The sequence below is a fragment of the Trichoderma harzianum genome (genome assembly GCF_003025095.1).
Source record: "Trichoderma harzianum CBS 226.95 unplaced genomic scaffold M431scaffold_16, whole genome shotgun sequence".
NCBI classification, from domain to species: Eukaryota; Fungi; Ascomycota; class Sordariomycetes; order Hypocreales; family Hypocreaceae; genus Trichoderma; species Trichoderma harzianum.
The window spans coordinates 571,117-592,959 of NW_020209264.1; the positions used below are offsets into that span (position 1 = coordinate 571,117).

The 21,843-nt window shown below is 53.1% G+C and overlaps 10 protein-coding genes across 10 annotated transcripts; 4 read left to right on the forward strand and 6 right to left on the reverse strand.

The window, feature by feature from the left end:
• Positions 1-2,015: 2,015 nt before the first annotated feature.
• Positions 2,016-2,946, forward strand: M431DRAFT_268803 (hypothetical protein). The gene has a single exon (XM_024913930.1). It carries the CDS (start codon positions 2,478-2,480, stop codon positions 2,889-2,891), a length of 414 nt encoding a protein of 137 aa, XP_024769588.1. The 5' UTR covers positions 2,016-2,477; the 3' UTR covers positions 2,892-2,946.
• M431DRAFT_268809 (hypothetical protein) lies at positions 2,946-4,156 on the reverse strand. The gene has a single exon (XM_024913931.1). It carries the CDS (start codon positions 3,790-3,792, stop codon positions 3,001-3,003), a length of 792 nt encoding a protein of 263 aa, XP_024769589.1. The 5' UTR covers positions 3,793-4,156; the 3' UTR covers positions 2,946-3,000.
• A 2,362-nt stretch (positions 4,157-6,518) lies between these two features.
• M431DRAFT_542459 (hypothetical protein) lies at positions 6,519-7,342 on the forward strand (the record flags this gene model as incomplete). Its single annotated transcript, XM_024921126.1, has 1 exon — positions 6,519-7,342. A coding segment is annotated over exon 1 (608 nt), but the record flags the coding sequence as incomplete, so codon positions are not given.
• Positions 7,343-7,496: 154 nt separating this feature from the next.
• Positions 7,497-9,593, forward strand: M431DRAFT_512678 (hypothetical protein). The gene is made up of 3 exons (XM_024919886.1): positions 7,497-8,032; positions 8,213-8,860; positions 8,964-9,593. The coding sequence occupies exons 1-3, from the start codon at positions 7,984-7,986 to the stop codon at positions 9,260-9,262; spliced, it is 996 nt and encodes a 331-aa protein (XP_024769591.1). The 5' UTR covers positions 7,497-7,983; the 3' UTR covers positions 9,263-9,593.
• Positions 9,594-11,180: 1,587 nt separating this feature from the next.
• On the reverse strand, positions 11,181-12,202 carry M431DRAFT_268855 (hypothetical protein). Its single transcript, XM_024913932.1, has one exon. The coding sequence runs from the start codon at positions 11,745-11,747 to the stop codon at positions 11,223-11,225; it is 525 nt and encodes a 174-aa protein (XP_024769592.1). The 5' UTR covers positions 11,748-12,202; the 3' UTR covers positions 11,181-11,222.
• Positions 12,203-13,456: 1,254 nt separating this feature from the next.
• On the reverse strand, positions 13,457-14,644 carry M431DRAFT_268972 (hypothetical protein). The gene has a single exon (XM_024913934.1). It carries the CDS (start codon positions 14,531-14,533, stop codon positions 13,883-13,885), a length of 651 nt encoding a protein of 216 aa, XP_024769593.1. The 5' UTR covers positions 14,534-14,644; the 3' UTR covers positions 13,457-13,882.
• Positions 14,645-14,663: 19 nt separating this feature from the next.
• Positions 14,664-15,683, reverse strand: M431DRAFT_268996 (hypothetical protein). Its single transcript, XM_024913936.1, has 2 exons — positions 15,098-15,683; positions 14,664-15,018 (listed from the first exon to the last, which is right to left on the reverse strand). Exons 1-2 carry the CDS (start codon positions 15,374-15,376, stop codon positions 14,794-14,796), a joined length of 504 nt encoding a protein of 167 aa, XP_024769594.1. The 5' UTR covers positions 15,377-15,683; the 3' UTR covers positions 14,664-14,793.
• On the reverse strand, positions 15,684-17,063 carry M431DRAFT_268878 (hypothetical protein). Its single transcript, XM_024913933.1, has 2 exons — positions 16,231-17,063; positions 15,684-16,112 (listed from the first exon to the last, which is right to left on the reverse strand). Exons 1-2 carry the CDS (start codon positions 16,872-16,874, stop codon positions 15,992-15,994), a joined length of 765 nt encoding a protein of 254 aa, XP_024769595.1. The 5' UTR covers positions 16,875-17,063; the 3' UTR covers positions 15,684-15,991.
• Positions 17,064-17,742: 679 nt separating this feature from the next.
• On the reverse strand, positions 17,743-18,273 carry M431DRAFT_268993 (hypothetical protein). The gene has a single exon (XM_024913935.1). The coding sequence runs from the start codon at positions 18,182-18,184 to the stop codon at positions 17,918-17,920; it is 267 nt and encodes an 88-aa protein (XP_024769596.1). The 5' UTR covers positions 18,185-18,273; the 3' UTR covers positions 17,743-17,917.
• Positions 18,274-19,025: 752 nt separating this feature from the next.
• Positions 19,026-21,618, forward strand: M431DRAFT_96503 (glycoside hydrolase family 3 protein; the record flags this gene model as incomplete). The annotated part of the gene is made up of 2 exons (XM_024924832.1): positions 19,026-19,095; positions 19,181-21,618. 2 exons carry the CDS (start codon positions 19,026-19,028, stop codon positions 21,616-21,618), a joined length of 2,508 nt encoding a protein of 835 aa, XP_024769597.1.
• Between the last annotated feature and the right edge of the window lie 225 nt (positions 21,619-21,843).

Genomic DNA, 21,843 nt, shown 5'->3' on the forward strand with positions numbered 1-21,843 from the left:
GAGAGAGAATGAAAAGGTGTCTAGCTTGAGAGACCGGTCCGGTCCGGTAATCCTATTCACGACCGAGATTTGGAATAGCCGGCGGTCTGAGCCAAAAAGACAGGACCAAGCTCACACAATCTACCACTCACCATCTGGACTAATTAACAAACCAACCGCCCCCGGACCCGTATTAGCAAAAAAATAATGAAAATCGGCGAGACATGCCCTTTTTGAAGAGACGGGGACCTTGATGAGAAGCGGCGGGCGGGCGGTGGTAAGTGCGGGTCCGTCCAATATCTGGAACCATGTCTCAGCCCGGTCTTAAGAAGAGCGGCACGAGCCTGTAGAAGGAATACAGTACGCCGTGTCGTTCTCTCAACGTTTTTTTTTTTGTCCCCTTTTCCCTTGTTTGGTGTGGAGTTTTTGTTGCATGTTGTTGCTGGTAAGTACATAGTGTAAGGTTGGTTGCACGATGCAAGGGGGGGGGAGAGGAATCCATAATATCGTGGAACTAGAACGAGTCAATCATCTGCATCGCCGTCGAATAGGGTGCCTCTCCGTGCAAGTCGCATGCAGTCCAAACATGCATGAGAGATGGATACATAGATGCCTAGAGGGAAAAAAAGATGGATACAACGGCATGGAACACAGATGATGATCGAGGTTTCCCCCCTGGCTTGTCGTCCTCTCACTTGTCAATCCCCCAAATGCCCCCAAGGGGGGGGTCACTCACCTTCAACGGTCCGATCATGTATAATGATGTTGTTTGGGGGGGCAGCCTGGCCGTTTCTCTCCCTGGGCTGGTCGCGAATCTGGCCAATTTCAATCCGGACAGATGGAAAAACCAAGGGGAATTTGTAATGCAGAAGAAGCAAAGAGACAGAGACAGAGAGACAGACGTCACTTCAAACGTCGCTTTTGGCAAGGGACCTGTTCTGCCGTCTGTCAATGCGCTTGATGCCGCGTCCAGGATACTTGAAATGACGACAGGAACAGACCAACAACAGCATCTCCTTTATCCGCCAACTAAACAGCGTCCAATGAGAGCTTCAAAGCCTTGCTAAAGGAGGCGACGAAAATTTTTTCGTTGGTGCTCTGCTTCTAAAAGAAGGGGGTCGCAGTATGGAGAATCTATTTTTTTCCCCGGCTCTGTGTGCTGCTTGCGATAGGTTCAGCCTTGGGAGACGAGATGCAGGTATGCAACCTCTTTTTTTTTTTTTGCCGTCTTCGACGCCTTCTCCCTTGCATTGTTACGACGGACTATTCCCGCTCTTCTGCACTTATTAGGATGACTCTACACTGTAGTCGGCTAGACGCACCTCGTGAGGTAAGCAGGAGAGCCTGCAGGATTGCAGCCGATACACACACAAACAGGCGGTATTAGATGCCTTTCCAAACTCGCCCATCTCTCTTCATGCAGGGGAATTGATTCATGGCTTGTCCATCTTGGAGAATCTCCAGCAAACCAGCAGTTGTGAGCGGTGTGGTTGGCCGAATTTACGATAGCCGCAGCCTTGACGACTGTCTGGGTTGCATCGTCAGGCGCTAGGTGCCGTCGCATCGGCACCATCTTGATGCTGAATTGTCAACGTTGAAGGACAAACAGAAAAGACGGCACGCGATGGACACAGTTGGTGCGTTGGTTTCGTCCGGTTGAGCTGAATGTTGCTTCAACACCCCTGATGTGTGGATCCATATGGGATGCCAGAGACATACAAGTCGATCCCGTCCGGTTGAATCTGCAGCACTTGCCATTTACTTGCCTTTCAGCAGCTTTGCCAACAACGCCAAACGACGCTATCACAAGGCTCCCCAATGAGCAACTTTGTGCAATTTGCCACTCATGACCGCACAGCAAATAGTCTCTCTAGACTGGTAAAAGCCTCTCTTTTCAATGGCCGAATTGGGCCGACGCAGTAATATAACTCTAGTTCAGCTGTAAAAGCTAGGCGTTGGTTTGGGATACAATCTGAGGAATCGTTGGAGAGCCGCCAAGATTCCATGCAGCTCGGGGGTGCCGTTGCTACCGATGAGCATGTTTCGACACCGAACGTTAGCAACACTCGCAACAAACAACGCAGAAAAAACTAAAGATTGACACAGTTGTCTTGTGTCTGTTTGCGCAACATGTTAGTCCAGATGACCATGGCAACAAACTGTCAACAGGTTGCCGTCGCCGGCCCTCGGCTATGACGCTCCCCAGTTGTCCGCCGGAATCCACGCGTAGATCTGGCGGCTAGTGAATAATTACGGAGCAGTTTCTTTGTTCTAGAAGAAAGTCAGAAAAATATGGCTTTTCCACTCTATCAAAAGCCGGCGTTCCGGCAGTGATACAGTTAGTTGTAAAATGATCTCCCGGGCGGTGCTCGGCTTTCACTGTCAGGCTACTTGGTACGATATGCCACATCCCCGAACGGAGAGCACTGTTAACGGCGTGTGTCGGTGCACTGTATGAGGGTGTTTCCGAACATCGAGCGGCCTCTGGAAAATGCACCATGCAGCGTCACCAGCGTCACCAGCGTTGTCCAGGACGGGCGTTAGGCCTGCTGCTTAGCGTCTCTCTTGGTCCATTAGCTCATCTAGGAAATTTATTCACAGACGAGGTGCAGGAGATTCCAGGAAGAGCCTCAGCTTCGAATCGTATTTCGCAAACGGGCACAGAGCAGAGGGTTGCTGATGCTGGGGCGGCGCACACCCTAATCGTTCTTCTGGCATTGCGTCTCCGCTCCTTGGGCTGCATGTCCTTGCCCTTTTTGAAGTCGAACAGTCTGCCAGGCACGGCCTTGTCTAGGCCACGGAGCACATGTCCGATGAAGAAAAGCCATGGAAGTGCTCCAGAAAAGTCGTTTGAGCCAAAGGACGGGCAGCCACTCAGAGGCGCCACCGACTGCAAGGGAGCCCCCCTGTGATTCCAAGGCTTCTAGTTCCCTTCTACTCCGTGCCTTGTGCTCCGTAATGAACAAGACCAGGACCAGGAGGCCGGAGCTGAGTTGTGATAAGCTGCACGCTAAATTGCCTTTATGACGACGAAACCGACACTCGAAGCGGCGAACAATTTGTGCTCGTACGGCCAAGTAATCGTATTAGCAAGGACAAACCAAGCCCTTCATCTCCTGCGAGACTTGGGGTACGGTGGAGGAATTCACAGCAAAACTGGGGGTGGGCAGGCGTGTGTGCCAGCCACGTTTCCCTTGGCCTTTCGTGGGGGACGTCAAGGACCGTTTTGCGCATCCAGGAATTACGTCCCGTTTCGACGGGTGACTGATAAGCGCATGGTGTCTTGCAAACGTTTGGAGTGAGTCCCCATGCAAACCACCAAAAGCCAGCATTTCCGCCAATCTCTGGATGGCAGAAGTCATGTTGCAGATGCCAGGGGCAATTAGTGCCAGTTAGGCAGATTGTTTTGGATGGATAGCATAATGGCGTTAGCAGGCTAGCATGAAGCCAGCCACGAGACAGCCTCCTTTGTGCGGTGGGCTCGCACGTTGGATAATATTGCGGGAAGTGCCGTCGGCTGTCTGTGCGAGTTGGACCGCTTGCAGCTCGGACCGTTGGATTCTCTTTTCTTGTTGCTTTGCACATCATCTGCACTCCAGGTGACCTGTATTGGCAGACCATAGATAGAGTTGCCGTCATCAAGGTTTTCTCGCGGCATCGAAGCTTGGTCAGCCGTGAGGAAGCCGTGATGAAGCCGTTCTGCGGCAAAATCCATCCGCACGAGCCGCACGAAACAATGTGAGCCATCCAAGCGCCTTTTTTCAGTCTTTGTCTTTTTCCACCCCCTTCACTCAATATTCCCGCCCAAATCATCTCCGCCAGTGGAGGCACTGGAGTCGCTTGGTAAATCGCCACGCGCCACGCGTTGCTCTAGCACGCAGCCTCTTTTTCTCTCATATTTGGATTCGCAGCACTAAGACGAACGAGCAAAACCCTAATGAGGCAACCAAAGAAACGCAGGGTTCGAAGCGATGAATAATACAGCCGGCCTGACAAAGCAAAGCCAGAACAAAGCAACGCCAGACACAGACACGGAACTGCAGAATGATGACATCGTCATACTGTAGACAAAGCGCTTTGGGGGGGCGTGCGTGACATGCCGACCGGTGCTAGAGCGTAATGCCACCAACCTAAATCTCTGGAGCCTGTCTGTCCATGTACAGAACTGTACTGTACTCGTACCATGCCGCTATCAGCGCCATTATATCGCGCCCAATCGCATCAAATCGCATCTACAGGCCTGCCGGGCCCTCGGTGAAAGATCGGTTGTGCGCTGTTCGGGGGAGTCTTGGCCGTTGGCTGGCAGAAATGCCATGCTGGATAATGATGACCGATCCGGTTTCTGGAAAGATTCGAAAGCTTCGCCAGCCCACTAATCCTGCGTACCGGATGCCGGGATTTGCGGCGGTTCCGGCTATGGTTGGGCGCTAAGGCCGATTTTGACAGATTTGACGGGTGTCAAGTGTCAAATACGAAGTGTTGATTCTCGATTGTGAGCATCTGATGAGATGGGAAGCCGTCGCTCTGGATCTTTGGCCGCGCTACGCCGGAAGTCGTCGGAACGTCATTGGCATCCCCCAGCGATGCGATTTCGGTTCCGTTTCCGCTGGTGCGTGGGAGTAGGATTTGGATGTCGAGGTACTTGTGCGTTGCGGTCGTAATTTGCTGACATTTTGCAGTGGCGAAATGCACGATGCTGCATGTGGAAGAAGCGATAGAGAGGGTGGTGATGCTAGATTAGCCGCTTTGTGGTCCCAAGCACACCTTTTGCCCATGAGAGAAAAAAAAAATTGATAATTTGCTGAGATGGAGTTGATGGAGTTGAGAGCGAGCGTATCGATTACCTCATTCTGATTAATGACGTCGTCTTGTATGTTTGCTTTTTCTGTCCCGTCTCGCCCCTGTACCTGCCTGCAGTGGCTTGTACGGTGCAGGTACTTGCTGGGTTCAAGGTTTGCTATTGCTGACACAGCAGAGCCTGAGCCTTAGGTAAATTCTTAGTACCTAGTAGTTTGTTTGTTACCTGTGAATTTCAGCAACAAACAAAAAAAAATGAATGAATGAAGCCAGCAAATTCTGCATCGCCACCACGATGGCTAATGATGTTGCTAATGATGATGATGATGTCTTGCCTTGACCGTAACTCCCGAACCGTCCAATCCCAAGTCTTGGAAATCTCGATCCAAGTACTTGTACCCGTAGTCTCTGCTGCGTTGCCGTACTGGCTCTTGTTCTTGTTCCTCTCTCTGGGCCTTGGGCTCTAAGGGTTTCTGGGGCTAGCGACTGGGCTGCTAAAGATTGAAGTTCTGGCGAGGCGGTCAGTGGCTCTAGGCCGCACATACCTGCCAATCTACACCGCGCTAGCGCACTAAAACTGCACATGCAGCGTGCTACAGTACAGTGGAGGTTGCCGCCTGAGTACCTGGACCCTGCCGCTGTATTGGCCTGGGTCCGTATACTCTGTACTCTTTTGCACGTTCAACCTCTCGAAATCTTCCATCCTAGTCCAACTAACTTGCTAGGCCTTCTTCAACATAACTCTTTTCGCCTGCCGTCAGCGGTATGCAAGTAGTCCTACACCAAGAACAGGGGCGCCAGCCGCAGACGCCATTCGCTCTCGATTGAAACGTGGGAAGCAACAGTCGAGAGGCAGAGGCGCACACCAGGCGGTTTTAGCTGCATCTGCCGTCTGCAGTGCATGGCCAATGGCCAGAATGCCGCAGACGCCGACGGGGGTTTTGGTCCACAAATCGCCGCCAGGCGAGAACGAGGAGGCTGTTGAAGAGAGAATATGAGAGAGGAAGAGAGAACGAGCCAGAATGAGACGGACGAAAAGCGAAAGCGAAGGTATGGGAGCAACAAAGAGAAACAGGAAACAGATCACAAGAGAGCGAACTGGTCCGAGGTGCCTTCTATTATGTCGGTTGAAGGGGAGGCCGAGGCATCAAATCAATTTATGTCATTTGGAATCCATGTCGGTCAACAGCAGAGTTTTGCTTGTTGGCCCTGGTGGTGAGTCCCATTCGTGTTCTGGAATATTGCCATATGGCGAGATGGGGGTCCAGGGCTCTCAGTTCTTTTTTTTTTTCGTGGGCTGGGACACTAACGAGGTAGCGGTGGATAGGCTTCCGTTCGCTCGATAGGCGTCCCATCATCAAATTTGACTCGTACTGTACGATACAGCACGTGCGATGATTTGGGCCAGGGCAGGCAGAGGCCATCACGGAGTAGGGTCGGAGGAGAGCTAAAGCAACTACGCCTGCTAGCATTGCGACCCTCCAGCCCAGATCGCGATCCAGTCCATCTGTGGAATACTGTGCGGACAGGACAGTACTTGCAAAACCCCGAACGTTTATTGCCGCCAGCTCGGCACTGCAGCATGTAACTCCTAACACCTACCAGGCACTGTATCGACAAGACAAAGCAAAGCCGGAGCGTCTGACCATGCCTGAAGCATCCTAGCAGGCGAGTGCCGTCTTGTCAGCGAGGGCCGCCAGCACCGTCAGTCTGGCCCGGCAGAACCACACGGGAACGTGCTCTTAAGCTCCATCAGTCAAAGTCAAGGCCGACGCGAGAGACAATAGTGTCACAGCAAGATCGGCCTGCAGGCCCCTCTGTGGCCTCTTGGTCTCCCTCCGCTGTTCCTCCCTTGCCGCGGCCTGGAGTGCCGAGAGACGAGAGCTGCTGAAGAGGCAAAAACGATCTGAGCTGTGCTTTGCAGTGCTGCGCTGCGTAGGGATGATTGTTTGGCTGTCATGTCCGATGCCTCCTGTATGGTGCATCATGGCTGGCCACCACTCTCCCCAGCTAGTCCCAGCGCCTCCCCCAACGTCCACACGTCCACGGCTCGCCTTTTCTTGCTTGCTTGCATCCCCCAGCTTGCGGCGGTGCGAGTACATGGAGTACGTGCGAATACATGCATGAGTTTCCTTCGACTGGCACTAAGGCAACGCGGTCCGAAGCAGCAGACGCTCTCTGGGCTCTCGTACTTGCACCCAAGCGTCCCTCCCAGTGGCGTCGATGCCCTCACCCCGCAGGCTGGCTGGCCATGCCGGACCAAGCATGAGCGAGCATGTACCGGGCCAGTACCAGCCAGGACCAAACTCGGAACGCTCAGATGCTGGTATCCAAGGTATCCTACGAGTATACGACGCCACGCCACAGCCCGCGTGCACGCTTCTTGGTGCCAGAGCCTGCAAGTCTCGACAGACCCGGTCGTCCGCTGGCTGCGCTGGATATACACTCACGCCCCCCCTGGCCCCCCTGGTCGCCTCCAAGTGCTTGGTCTGGTGCCTTGTATGCAGACACCCCCCGGCCTCTCCACCCAGTACAAGTACTTACCTGAGGTAAAGTACCGTCATCCCTGTCCGAAAGGTACGGAAACAGAGGAGACGCTGTTCGGGGTCCACACCACCGCCTTCTGGGATGGATGGCCTCAGAGGTGTGTAGCAGTATATTATTATAATACGGTACCTGACGGCTTCATATTCTGGGCTCGTTTTTTTTCTCTGTTTCCACTCATTCAAAAATCACGGTCCGGATCTCTTGCCATTCGCATCCGAAACGCAATTTCCCGCCTGCTTCTGACTCTCCGTTTGTCTCAGAGCAGCCCTTTCAAAGCCTTGTCTACAGACATTGTCGAACGTCTTTGTTCACAGCAATTGCTTCTTGACGTTGCGGCATCCGCATCTTGGCTCCAGCATTTGGCGCATTCACGGGCTTCTCTGTCGTGATTGCTCTGTTGACGCCGTTGAATCTCAACCATCGTCAACCAAAGCGAAGCGGGCCCTCGTCTCTTTTCGTAGCGCGACCCACGACAAGCTGCCTCGAGTCGTTGCTGCTGGTCCATCGCCTTTGATACCCTATTTATTGCGATAGCTCCCCCACTCGATCGCCTTTCCACGGCTCCTCTGCCCTCGTCGCCAACCAAAGCCGCCTAGACTGCGGCCAGCCTCATCCGATCTTTTTGTTTGCATGTCCCTCATATATAAAATCGAACACAACATGCCGCGATCATCTTCCGGAGAGCCAACTAAACCGTCCAAGCGAAAGGGTAAGTTTGAGTCTGAGATCCCGCCCTTTTGGCGCTTCACATGTCGACAATTCTTGCCCCAATGCCAACTCCACTGGCGACAATTGCCGTTTCCATTCTTTTCAATTGTCAATTCGTTTTCCATACCTCATTTCGAATAAAAATCAAAAGCTAATTGATACATGTCTCCGACCCCCTTAGGCACCAGAAGTGTTTCGACCCTGACGCCCTCACAGCTGGCACGCAAGCGGGCCAACGATCGTGAGGCTCAGAGAGCCATCAGAGCAAGGACCAAGGAGCACATTGAGCGTCTGGAGCGTGAACTGGCCGAGCTCAAGGGCGTCCAGAGCCGCGACAGAAAAGTCCAGGAGCTTCTCCGTCGGAACAAATTCCTCGAACAGGAGATTGCCCGGCTCCGGGAGCACATGGGCTACACCGCCACAGACTCGTCCTATTCCTCGAATTCCGCAGGTACGCCAGGTACCATGCCCAACAGCGCTCATGACCTTTACTTTGGACCGCTAACTCCAGGCCCATCAGTCTACGACGACAACCTCAGCTCGGGCAGCGGTGCTGTGCCGAGTCCGAGGGTGTCGCCTCTGCCATCCAGTGACTTCAACCAGATCCCCGACTACGCACAGCAGTCGTATGGCCACATCACAGGCGCTGGCGGCGAGGCGTGGCCAGCATCCGTTGCGCCAAACCCCGTCCTGGGCAACATTTCCAGCCCCTCATCTCCCGCCCATGGCGAGGAGTACAACGCGGCCTACATTCCCACAAGCGTGCCCTCGATGATTCCGGCCACTCTCAAGGACATCAAGCAGGACTACGACGAGATGGACCACGGCAGTATGTATCCCTATCCCTATGTATCCTTATCCTAATCCCTTCCGCCACGCACTCATTCACTGAGGGGCACATGGGCTGACTTGAATTGCTTCTCTCCCTCCAGGTGGGCTCAGGCTCAACACCTCAACTCTGCATAATTTGCCACAGGCATATATGCACCAGCAACAGCACCAACATCAGCACCCTCAACACCCGCAACACCACCACCAGCAGGCACCGCCGCCACCGCCGCTGCACGCATATGCTCAGCAACACCAGCAACAACCACCGCCTCACCCTGCGCACAGCGCATCGCCTCACACGCCGCTGCAGCAGCGAACTCCGCAGTGGAATGCCGCGTATTCTTTATACTACCCTCCAGAGATGGCCGATAGCCACGCCAACGCTGGCATTCCTCGATGAATCGACTCGCCATCGACTGCTGGTCGCGTGCGTCTTTTGTGGCAAGACGCCATCCAACCAAGCTCGCATCATTGGCAACACTAAATCTTGACATCACCGAACCTTGGGATTTCGGCCACGACAGCCCGCAAGAGGGACATGCCTGAACAGCGAATACAAAGTCCGCAGCGGCCTCCATGGCCCATCTGCACGCTTACGACCGTACAACCTTGAGGGGCAACAACCAATCGGCACAATCGTGGAAGGGAGAAAAAAAGAGATCCGACAAATAGCAAACGAATCTGGATTGTATACTGCATCGCAGCGGTGGGCACTCAGACCAAGAATCCAGCATTTGTCGCACCAAACAGCCACAAAAGCAGGGTTGCGTTGGACAAGGCCGACAAGGCAGAGTGGAGCTGGTTTTATTTACGTGGCATCAATGAGAAAGGGAGAACAACAACAACGAGCTATGATGAAGCGGATTGGTTTTTACAATTGCAACATGGAACGAACCAACGCAGCCAGGTCATTGAGACAGCGGTGACGGTGGGTGAAGAGGGGAAGGGGAAGAATAGGCAAGGCGATGCCTGTTTTTACGATTACAGAAGGGTGCTCAGGTCTGCTCTGGGACAAAAGAAAAGCCGACACCCGTACACATATAGCATTCATCGGCGTTTGGGTCTTGCATATGCATTTCAATCTTTGGGCGCACAAACAAACAACGGGACGACGGACACAGCACGATGCATCAAGCGGGGCAAATGGGATTCGGGCGGCTCAAGATGGAAGGGTGGTCTATTTTCTTTTTTTCTTTTTTATTCTATACTTTTTTTATTTTCTTGTCATCTCATCTCTTTCGCTTTTTTTTTTCTTTTTCTTCGCCTTGGGAGATACCATGAGGGGAGGATTTTACTCGGCTGGCAAGTCGACTGGACTGATATAGACGGATATATATTGTTTCTTGTTCTTTGGATTCTTCTCTTTTTCTGTTTTCTGGGTTTTGTTATCTTCGCTCTCCTCTTGAATGCTTTTTACGAACCCTTTTATCTTTTCTTTGTCTGTTCATGTATTGTTTCTACTATAGACTTGCGCTGTTACCACGGATTTTTTGGACAACTTCCTATAGAGGAACTATGAGACTATGAAAATTAGATCACTTTTTTCGCCAAGCTTTTATATGTGGTGCAAGTTCGATGTGGATTATTCTATGCCATTGGATTGGGTATCTTATTAGACCATCTCATATATGTATAATGCAGTAGTACAGAACCTAGTCAGCAGTTTATTGATGGGGTTGCGAAATAGGAAGCCCAAGTCTCACTCGCCTCCGCCAACCAACCCCAGATATCAACGGCCGACCTTCTTCCTCTATACCGCGACTTACCGCCTCCATCGCCTCGCCAAATCTAGACCCCCCAGCCTCGGCTGCATCAAAGCTGCCACATGGCGTGGTACCGGAAACGAAAAGCCAAAGTGCCGGTGGTTTTGCTGCTGCTCCTAGCTCGACCAGACTAAGTAAGCCAGGGGGGAGACAAACAGAGCTATTGCCCTTACTATAAGCTACTAGCAAACGGGGGGTTTTATTTTATTTTAGCAACAAAAAATGCAGAGCAACAAGCAAGAAGCTCAATTAGGGGGCCGTAAGCGCCGTTTTCTTTCCTCGAAAGAGGCTATGTTTGGTCGAAACCATGCCTTTTCCATGCGGACGTGCATTCGCGGGCGAGCTTGTACATTTTCCGGCCGCAATAGTTGGACTGGACTGGGGGGCGTGGGAAGGATTGGGACCTGTACTCGTACTAGCACCTTTTGCCTGTTATGTTGTTGGGGGGGGTCGGCACGGGATGCTTATATTAACTTCACACGAGGATCTGGTTGGCCCGAGGTGAGAGCGTGAGCGTGAGCTGAGCACATGGAGCAAGATCTGAGCTTGGGCTGAGCCCAGATGATGGGATGCTGGGGTTGAAGGGCTTGTTGTGAGCTAGATGGAGAAAGGCTGGTCAAATGTTCGTGTACGAATTAACCTGGTAGTTTTGATTAGCTGATCGTGTTCCATTTTCAGCTTCAGCTTCAGCCTCACTGGAAACCATGACCGCCGCCAAGGCAGCTTTCGCTTCTTGGCGCTTCCCTTCCCTGTAGCTGAGAGAATGAAGAGCAAGGCAAACAGCTGGGAAATTCTGTTAAGTACATGCATGCATACATACATACATACATGATTGAACGGTATGTGAGAGAAAGAGAGTGAGAGAGAAAGTGGAGTTTTGAACAAAGAGGGGAACAGGAGAGAAGAGGGGCGTCTAAGGGGGGGCGTGTGAACGAGAAGGGAAAAAAAGAGAGCATCCATTTCCACTCCGGGCGGTGATGGGTACAGTACAACCAATCTTGCTTGGGCTTGTACTATCCGTATGAGTAATATAGACGTGAAATAAAAAAAAAGAGAGGCACGTATCTCACCTCGTACAGTCTCCATTTTTAGACGCCCGCTCTGTGTCAAAGTCGATCCCATTCACGCATAGCTAATCAATGTACCCTCTTTTGACTTGGATTGGGAGATCAAGCAAGGGCTCGCGTCGAATACGCCCGAATAGCGCATATGCTTGCGTAACGATGGTTGGATGGGTGTGGTGAGTGCGAGTGATCTGCTAGTAGGAGCATTAGCTAGTACGGCATGTGTCTGATATGCGGTCTAGGTGACCCCCAACATAGATGGATCCGTCTCCTTATTCACGGAGTACATCGTGCTTGACACTACTGCAGGCAGGAAAATAGAAGGAAAGAAGGTGTAGTAGTGGGATTTGACAGATTCGGAAGAGAGTGCCGAACCCTTTCGCAGTGCATGATTCCGAGTAAAGAAAGGTGATGAGGAGCTGCCACTCCCAATCTCCTTCGGGCCGTGGTCTATGGATCAAAGAGCATGATGTTATTTCCCCTATGCCAGGTACAGTGGCCTCGCACGGAGAAACATGTATAAATAGAAAAAAAGAACGCGGCACTGCATCGCCGGAGGAATATCACGACGCTAAGGATGCAGCGAAAAGGCAATGACCGACCTGCAAGCCAACGCTAGCGGCTCTGTTCTATCGGTATTCACCTCAAAGCCCCAGAGAACATGGGTCCAGGCCTTGTCCTTATCTGCGCGGCGGGAATAAGGGCAGTTGCAGCATTGCTGTACCTTGTGCTAATCAACGGTTGCCCCGATCTGAAGTTTGCTTGAGTCGTTCTCCTCTCGTCTCCCCTCTCTTCTCTCTCTTCTCAACAGACCCCTTCCGTGGCCCATCGGCCTCACTGCGGCCGGTCTAATTCAGTTAGATCTGTGCTCTTCAAGGCACGGCGGCCGCCATTGTTCTCATGTCTGGGGTATCCAGGTTGTCTCGGGGATTATGACGGACGCGGCGCGTCTACAATCCCTACATAGTTAGCAAGGTGCATCATCTCGACACTCTAAACTCGTTGCAGAAACCGAGTCGCTTCTTAGCACGGCCGCTTCGATTTGGGGCATCGTGAAAGGAATAGCGGCATCACCGTATCGAAATAACCTGGGGAAAGGGGGAATGCATGAGGGAGTTTCGTACAACTGCTCTATCCATCCCAGCGCCCGTTGTAAACCAAGTCCTTTTGCACAAAGGAGATATGTATGATGCGTTGACTCTGCAGCAACTGAAACACCAGTGATAGTAGGAAGCCAATTCCAAGAACAGGTGACGCAATGCCTGCAGCAGACAAGAAAAGCAAAGGGCTTCACAGAGTGCACATGAGCCTCTACCATAGCTAAACAAGTTGACGTGCGCATAGCTGGCGATGGTGTCGTCGTATCAACTTCAGCCTCTTATCAGATGCTATGGACACCTATCGCCGCCATGTGTAAACAATTATTTGTCAGAGTAACATGGTTTAAGAGTAGACCCCAGAAGCAGATACCGATACAACGGGATCATCAGACACGGGACGTTGGACATGGCCGCCGCACCTGCAGGATAGCGTTTGAGACGGGACAGGGCCTCCTAATCTGAACACCGAACAGATTCCGGGCTTCTGCGAGCATTCGAAACGGCAGCAACTGGCAGCCGAGTTGATTCCGTAATGTGTGGCTTGCGTGTGCACAAACGAACATGGGCCCCAGTCTCATAGGAGTGAAAAGCGATTGCCGTGCCCTAAACCTCAAGGACTGAAGAGACAAGCTGCATGGTTTCCATCTGCTAGAGAAAATAGAACCAATAAAGAAGCACACAGCGGGTTCTAGCTGGGTAGCAATGGCCCAAAAAGGTATAAGCTGTCAAAAGAGAAGAAAAAACTTAAACAGCGGTATGGAGATGTCAAGCGGCACGGTACATGAGGGTACAAACGGTACAAGCAGGCACAACGACCCAGTTTTGAGCGTCTCATCATTTCTCAGAGGGAGGGGCGTACAAGTATCTTCTTTTTTGCTCTCACTCTCCTTTCGATCCGCCGCGTGCTTTGTTGAGGAGGACAAACCCACTGAAGAGCGCCGGGACTCCTGGTCCAGAGAGCAGAGCATATCCGCTTCCTGCATGCACCAACCTAGCAACGACCCTCCTGTCCCCTCCTAAAGGGCTGAAAAATAGAACAGCCCACCGGACCGCTCCAGACGCTGGTTGGACAGCTGTGCCTTATGCGGTGGGTTTATGGCAGCGGAGCAGCGAAAATAGCGAGTATCAAGTTTGAAGAAATTGGCCGAAGTTGACCGAGCCGTTTCGGTGGCTGACCAAGGGGGGAAGGGCGGGAGAAGCGCGCTAGAAGGACTATCGAAGCTTTGCTGTTGTTCTCTGGTAATCCTGGCCCCGCAGGGGAGGGGTGTGAGAATCTCAAGTTGAACAAGAGCCCTGACATCTCGTATGTACTCGTACTGTACTTCCAACAAGACTGCACTAGCACTTGTGCAGGCATGCACACCCCTCCCCACCCCTCCCTTTGTTGTAGAAATTTCCACGAGGAGACCCTGTTAGGCCAGTTTTGGCTTGGATGATGACATATGTTGAGAGAAAAGAGGGTGCGAGGGAAAAGGGATAGCGTTCGTTGTGGCGAAACAATGAAGAACGAAGAGAGGAAAAAGCGAGCATCCGAACGAATACCGGACAAAAGGGAAGAAGAAGAAAGAAAGAAAGAAAGAAACAAGTCCCCCAAGGAGAGCAAAAAAAAATGACAAAGCAAAGCGAGCCACCGGTGTCGATTCGCGTGGATCAACGCAGCCAAGCAGCGCTTGAGCTGAGGGCACCAGCTGGTGGCTGGAATCCGCCGCTGCCCGTAGCTCCGATCACAAATATCCTCCTCCATTCAGGTTGGGAGACATGGGGGTCAAATTGCTGGTGGCCTGCTGGGAGCTGAAGGGTTGCGACTCCATCGAAACCCACCTGATGTCCCCGTCCAGGCGCTTTAGTTTGTATGCATCAACGCTCATCTGCGGAGAGGAAGAACAGAGCACTAAACTGCATACCGTGGCACTTGCATCAATGACACAAATAGTTGTTGTAAGTTCCCAAACTCCCCCTCCCTCTCATGCGTGCTCCGTACTCGTACAGTACCCTTACTTGCAATCAATATGAGGTTGGTGAGTCCACTAAAAAGACGCATCGTGAGACTCGGGAACCAGCAACCCCGTGGCACCTCGATTCACCCCAAGACATCATCGCAGGAGAAGAGGGAGCGTCATGGTCCTCGGGGGACCCGAAAGGCGTCGCGTAGACAAATGAAATGAGATTGGAGCCTCTTCGTGAAATGCTTCGCACGTGCCCAAGGGAATGGCGTTTCCCATTTGTGGTCTATCACTCTTAGCCTTTGCTGCGATTTTCAAGCAGTAAAGACGGGATCAAGCGATCCAATCCAAAGAGGCCGCCTAACCAGCTGTGTTTCCCTAGCCGCCAAATCGAATACCACCGGCCTCGAGTCAAATCGACCACACAGAGACACACCCTTTGTGCATTCGTCTGTGTTTTCGAGGCGAGTGTGTACCTGTACTGTGCATGCTTCGTTGTCCATACTTCTTTGTACCTGTAGTGCTTCTACGGCGTGGTGCGTCGGCAGTTGGTTGAGAGCCAACAGCTGTGGATACGACGATCCAATGGAGAAAGGGGGTTCCGCCAAGCCTGTAACATCGGTTTCCTTTAGTGCCATCCCCATCCATCCAGACTATCGTGTCTAGATAACGGTGGGATAAAGCCATCAGAACCTAGACTGCTCGACTAGACGTTCTAGTGCCAGGCCGTTCAGGGGCTCTCGCGTCGATCAGCACCAATGGGCTCCCCTGCTTGAGCGGGAATCGCGCCTATGATGTGCTGCTGTAATTTCTCGCAAAAGCCGCTGAGCAGGGCATTCGTGCGTCAACTCGGCAATAGGCTTCATCAACAAAGGCGATTGAGCGGCGATAGCAGAGGCGTGAAGGTAGCTTGAGACATTGCGTAGCATCATGAGCTGAGAGTGCCCACCCAAATACCACTTCAATCCCCATTGGCTGCCTCCAATGAAGCACCGTGTTTGCAAATGCCAAAACCGGCGTCTTTACGCCTCTGCCTGGGGGAGGCGTTTCAACATGACATTCCATCGAAGCCACACTTGGCAGTACTCTTCGGACTCCGTAAACCACCATGCATATTCTTCAAGGAAGCGACAAGAGAAGGCGGTCTCAGGTCCATACGAGTGTAAAAGTGTATCCGCTCAGGTTTGCGCCCCGACTATCCAGCGGCATTCGCCTATGCCCGTCGCCACATGCCGCCGAGGTCGAGCTGATGTGCAAGACTAAGGAGGCGACAGGACCAGGTTCTCCGCATCTTGCAAGTGGTGTTGATGCCACAAAACAAAAGACATGCCGCATTGTATCAAAGTACAAGACTTGACACAAGTAAAACATCGACAATCCCTGTAGTTACTAGAATTAGCCATCATAACCTTGATTTAGTCCCTTTTCCTTGTACCAAATTTCATGGCTGGCTTTTTCTGTGGGCTTATTATTTCTTTTACAGTGACATGACACTCACATGGCTTCATGACTGGAATTTAATCCAGGCCGCATCTGCTTTCTTTCGTCTTTCCTGTGGCAATGCACTCGTAATCGAGCGGGGGTGCGAAGCGAGAAGACGAAACGACTACCACTGTCGCTGACAGCCCGTACGGTTGTATGTTTAGGCGATGCATTCCCCGTCGGCCAACCTTGATGACTCAACGCTCCGTGTGTAATCATCAAATCCCTTGCAGTCGACATCATCAGATTATGTGAATAACATTGGCTCACTGAACGTAGATTGTCGGCCGATCCCACAAGTGGGATATCCAAGCACGCCTGTCTCGGACTTTGGGCGGTTGAAATGGTGAGATTCACATCGCAGGGTCCCCGATCCAGGTACCGGCGCCCCACGCGGACCATCGCACATGTGATGGATGACGACGATCCATGATGAAAGACTAGCAGAGCCTCATACAAGGACCAACTGCATTGGCTTGTTCTGCTCAATCTTGCTTCTACCTCGTCTCTTGCTGCTGTGACGCCAACAGATCCGTGAGAGAGGTGCAGCAGACGTCGAATTGATGGCTCTCGGACAAGCACACCTCTAGTCGTAACAATTGCCGCAAGGAGTATTAGCAGACAGCCGCCGCAGTGAGAAATTCCCTGTCGGAATGTCATCGATACTACCGTTCAGCCGCGGGAAAAGGAGATAAGGCGATGATGTGTCGATTTAGCCCTTTTGAAATATCTCCGACATACAGGTCCCCTGATTAGGAGACCAAGGTAGCATTGGGCGGGATCTCCAGGATCCCACCGTAAGATCACGCATCGTCCAGCCTTACCGGCCCACAAGCCCCTGCGCGGTGCCCTTGGTGATAGTCCCGCTAGCCATGCAGCCCGTCCAACCCCAGATTGTCTGTAGTAGGTAATCCGTGATTTGACAGAGCGTGGAGCAGAAGGCGTGGAGCGGGAAGCCTGTCGCATTTAGATGCCAAACTTCTTCCCACTTCAGTCCGATGTTCGGCCATAAGGAACATTAGGGTCAGGAGAATAAGCATGGCGTCCTCTTGGCAAATTACCACATCTGAGACCATTGTTCGCGCCGTCCAGGCAGACACGCATTGCATGGCTGACCGTCGCCATCGTCAATGGCACTGTAGGAGGTCAGCTGCATGCAGGGAATGTTGTCCCAGGTCGAAACTGTTCGCTAAACCGGCCGGTCTGCTCTGTGGTACCGGTACTTGCGCGATGAGGATTCGGCATGATATGACGGCTCATATTTTCCAGTCTGACAGCGGCGTTGACATCAACCACGCCTCCCTGGAGAGACAAGCATCCAGATGCCTGGTAGGCGGCGGAATGAGGGCGTAAAATGCCATGGAGATGGTACTGCATATAAGAGCAAGGCCAGGACGGAGCAAGGAGTTGTATTCACACAGAGGTCTGCTGACATACACAAGGACCCTGAATGCCAAGCTGACTGGGGGTTGCGAACATGGTTGCTGGACATAGAGTAGTATGCCGAGAACCTGTAACTGCCAGGACACCATGCTGGTGACAGCGGAAGCACTGCCGCCGCGGCCGCGGAACACAGATTCAGCTGTGATGTTTATGCCATCCGTGCCGAAGGACAAGAATGTCACTTGTCTGACAGCATGAAGCAGACAATGTCCGAGTGAGCCGGTATGTCATGGCGGCGAAGTACTGGAGTAACAATGCTGTTAGCCTCCATCGTCAACTCCATCATCAACACCAAGGCCCGATCGTGACAAGTCAAGTGCCCACCTGTTCCCGTCCCCGTTCCCGTGTGGAACTGCCTGTGATCCGACAGCCGGGATCAGATCCACCGCGATCGCCTTTCCCGTGAGCGTCAGTAGATTCGATGGTGGAGTCTTCGTCGAGATAGATCGAATGCGATATCCGTTCCCACGGCGTTTACCCGAAGCCAGAGCAACGAACATCATCACCGCCCACATGACCAAGAGCATCTTCGGGGTCGGTCGGGGAATCTCGCTCGTAACTCACCGAGCCGACTCGGCCAAGCCTCTCCGCACCGGCTTTCGCTTGGGGATGGCGGAGTCCGATGTCGATGCTGTGTCCAATTATTTCGGCGGGCCTCGTACGGATGAATCTGACAGCCTCGACACCGATTGGCTGGAATTCAGCCTCATCTTCGGCGTATCCGCGGGTGTTCGGCTATAGCAAGGGTATACCACGGCTGAACATCCCTGCCCGCAGCTAATGGCGGGGAGCATCGCGGGGAAACTCGTCCAATATCCATCTCGTGATAAGAAAGTTGGGATGATGGCGCGGCTTCGGAGAATCCTGCTGTTGCTTTTCGTTCGACTCGAATTTGCCAAGCTGGGCGAGTAAGCCCGTTAGTGGCAGGAGGAGCTGTTTGCTTGCTGATTCTTTTACGTTTCTCCGAAGTTCTCACGACGAATTACCCACGGCCAATCCAATATGGCGAGCCCCCAGGGATTCCCATCTTTGTGACCGACGGCTATATAAGTTGCCTGGTCTGTTCCTGTTGCTGGTTGTTTTTTCGTTGACCTTTTCATCTTCATCCCTTTCCAGTGTCTTTGTGACAGACTCTGTTTTTCTCTCAGCTTCTTTTTTCTCTTATGATTTGATTGCTGCGGCATGCTTGAGGCTACCCTGCAGTCTTTGTGAATTCTATTGTTGCTATCGTTGAGCAATCTTTGTTTGACATAGAGCGGTGATACTGCTGTATTTTGTTGTGTGTCGAGGAAGAATTGCCTCGTCAGAAACCCAATTTTACACGACTTTTCCCATATCACTCCATATCACCCCCTCACATCTCCAAACATGGCCGATATCGACGTTGAAGCCGTGTTGAAAAAGCTCACTTTAGCCGAAAAGGTCGAGCTGCTGGCAGGTGAGTTATATTATAAGCATACCGACATATTCACCAGATCAACATGTCATGACGATTGAAACAAATGATTAACAAACCCCCAAAGGCATCGACTTCTGGCACACAAAGGCTCTCCCCAAGCATGGCGTCCCGTCACTGCGCTTCACAGACGGCCCCAACGGTGTAAGAGGCACAAAGTTCTTCAACGGAGTCCCTGCAGCTTGCTTCCCATGCGGCACTTCGCTCGGTTCCACATTCAACCAGCCGCTGCTCGAAGAGGCAGGTAAGATGATGGGCAAAGAGGCCATCGCCAAGAGTGCCCATGTGATCCTCGGCCCGACTATCAACATGCAACGCTCCCCTCTCGGTGGACGAGGATTCGAGTCCATTGGCGAAGATCCCTTCCTCGCTGGCCTTGGTGCCGCGGCTCTCGTCCGTGGCATCCAGAGCACCGGAGTCCAGGCCACCATCAAGCACTTCCTGTGCAATGATCAGGAGGACAGGCGCATGACGGTGCAGAGCATCGTCACTGAGCGGGCGCTGCGGGAGATTTACGCGCTGCCCTTCCAGATTGCCGTCCGAGACGCCCAACCCGGTGCGTTTATGACGGCGTACAATGGCATCAATGGCGTGCCGTGCAGCGAGAACCCCAAGTATCTCGACGAGATGCTCCGGAAGGAATGGGGCTGGAAGGGCCTTGTTATGAGCGACTGGTACGGCACTTACAGCACCACCGCCGCCGTCGTAGCAGGACTCGACCTCGAGATGCCCGGCCCCCCACGATTCCGAGGAGACACACTGAAATTCAACGTCTCCAACGGAAAGCCCTTTGTACACGTCATCGATCAGCGTGCCAGAGAAGTGCTCCAGTTCGTCAAGACGTGTGCTGCCTCCGGCGTCAAAGAGAATGGCCCCGAGACAACCGTCAACAACACCCCCGAGACGGCGGCCCTGCTCCGAAAGATTGGAAACGAGGGCATCGTCCTCCTCAAGAACGATAACAACGTCCTGCCCCTGAAAAAGGACAAGAAGACGCTGATCCTCGGCCCCAACGCCAAGCAGGCGACATACCACGGCGGAGGCTCTGCCGCCCTCAAGGCCTACTACGCAGTCACCCCCTTTGACGGCCTCAGCAAGCAGCTCACGACGCCGCCCTCGTACACCGTCGGCGCCTACACCCACCGCTTCCTCCCCGTGCTGGGCGAGCAGTGCTCAACGCCCGGCGACGGAGCTCAGGGCATGCGCTGGAGAGTTTTCAACCAGCCCCCCGGAACCCCTGGCCGCCAACACATCGACGAGCTCTTCTTCACCAAGACGGACATGCACCTGGTGGACTACTACAACCCCAACGCCGCGGACACGTGGTACGCCGACATGGAGGGCACTTACACCGCGGACGAGGACTGCACCTACGAGATCGGCCTCGTCGTGTGCGGCACCGCAAAGGCCTACGTCGACGACAAGCTCGTCGTCGACAACGCTACGCACCAGGTCGCCGGCGACGCCTTCTTCGGCTCGGCCACGCGCGAGGAGACGGGCCGCGTCAACCTCGTCAAGGGCAAGACGTACAAGTTCAAGGTCGAGTTCGGCTCTGCGCCAACATACACCCTCAAGGGCGACACCATCGTGCCGGGCCACGGATCCCTCCGCGTCGGCGGCTGCAAGGTCATTGACGACCAGGCCGAGATCAAGAAATCCGTAGCTCTCGCCAAGGAGCACGACCAAGTCGTCATCTGCGCCGGCCTCAACGCCGACTGGGAGACGGAGGGCGCCGACCGCGCCAGCATGAAGCTCCCCGGCGTGCTGGACCAGCTCATCGCCGAGGTCGCCGCCGCCAACCCCAACACCATCGTCGTCATGCAGACGGGCACCCCCGAGGAGATGCCCTGGCTCGATGCTACTCCTGCCGTCCTCCAGGCCTGGTACGGCGGCAACGAGACGGGCAACTCCATCGCCGACGTCGTCTTTGGCGACTACAACCCCTCGGGCAAGCTGCCGCTTAGCTTCCCTAAGCGCCTGCAGGACAACCCGGCCTTCCTCAACTACCGCACCGAGGCAGGGCGCACGCTCTACGGCGAGGACGTCTACGTGGGATACCGCTACTACGAGTTCGCCGACAAGGACGTCAACTTTCCCTTTGGCCACGGCCTGTCCTACACTACTTTTGCCTTTTCCAAGCTGGCCGTCTCTCATGCCGATGGTAAGCTCAGCGTCTCACTCGCTGTGACAAACACAGGTTCCCTCCCCGGTGCGCAGGTCGCCCAGCTGTACGTCCGCCCCCTGCAGCCCGCAAAGATCAACCGTCCCGTCAAGGAGCTCAAGGGCTTCGCAAAAGTCGACCTCCAGCCCGGCGAGACCAAGACGGTGACGATTGCCGAGCAGGAAAAGTACCTGGCCTCGTACTACGACGAAGAACGCAGCGAGTGGTGTGTCGAAAAGGGCGATTACGAAATCATTGTGAGTGACAGCAGTGCCGTGACGGAGGGGGCTGCTCTCAAGGGGAAGTTTACAGTGGAGGAGTCGTACTGGTGGTCTGGTCTATAAGAGATACGATATGATGTGTGGGAAATAATACCATTCACTGTTTGATATTCTGCTGGTTCTTCTTGTACCATAAAATGAACGACGTCATGGATGAAATTACGATGATAGCTTTTATCAAATTAAGAAGTCTTTTTTTTCTGTCTCAGATTCAGGTTTCCAAACAGCACATTAGAATGTTCGTATTGCATTAAAAATAGGTTTAAACACCAACAACTACTAATAATA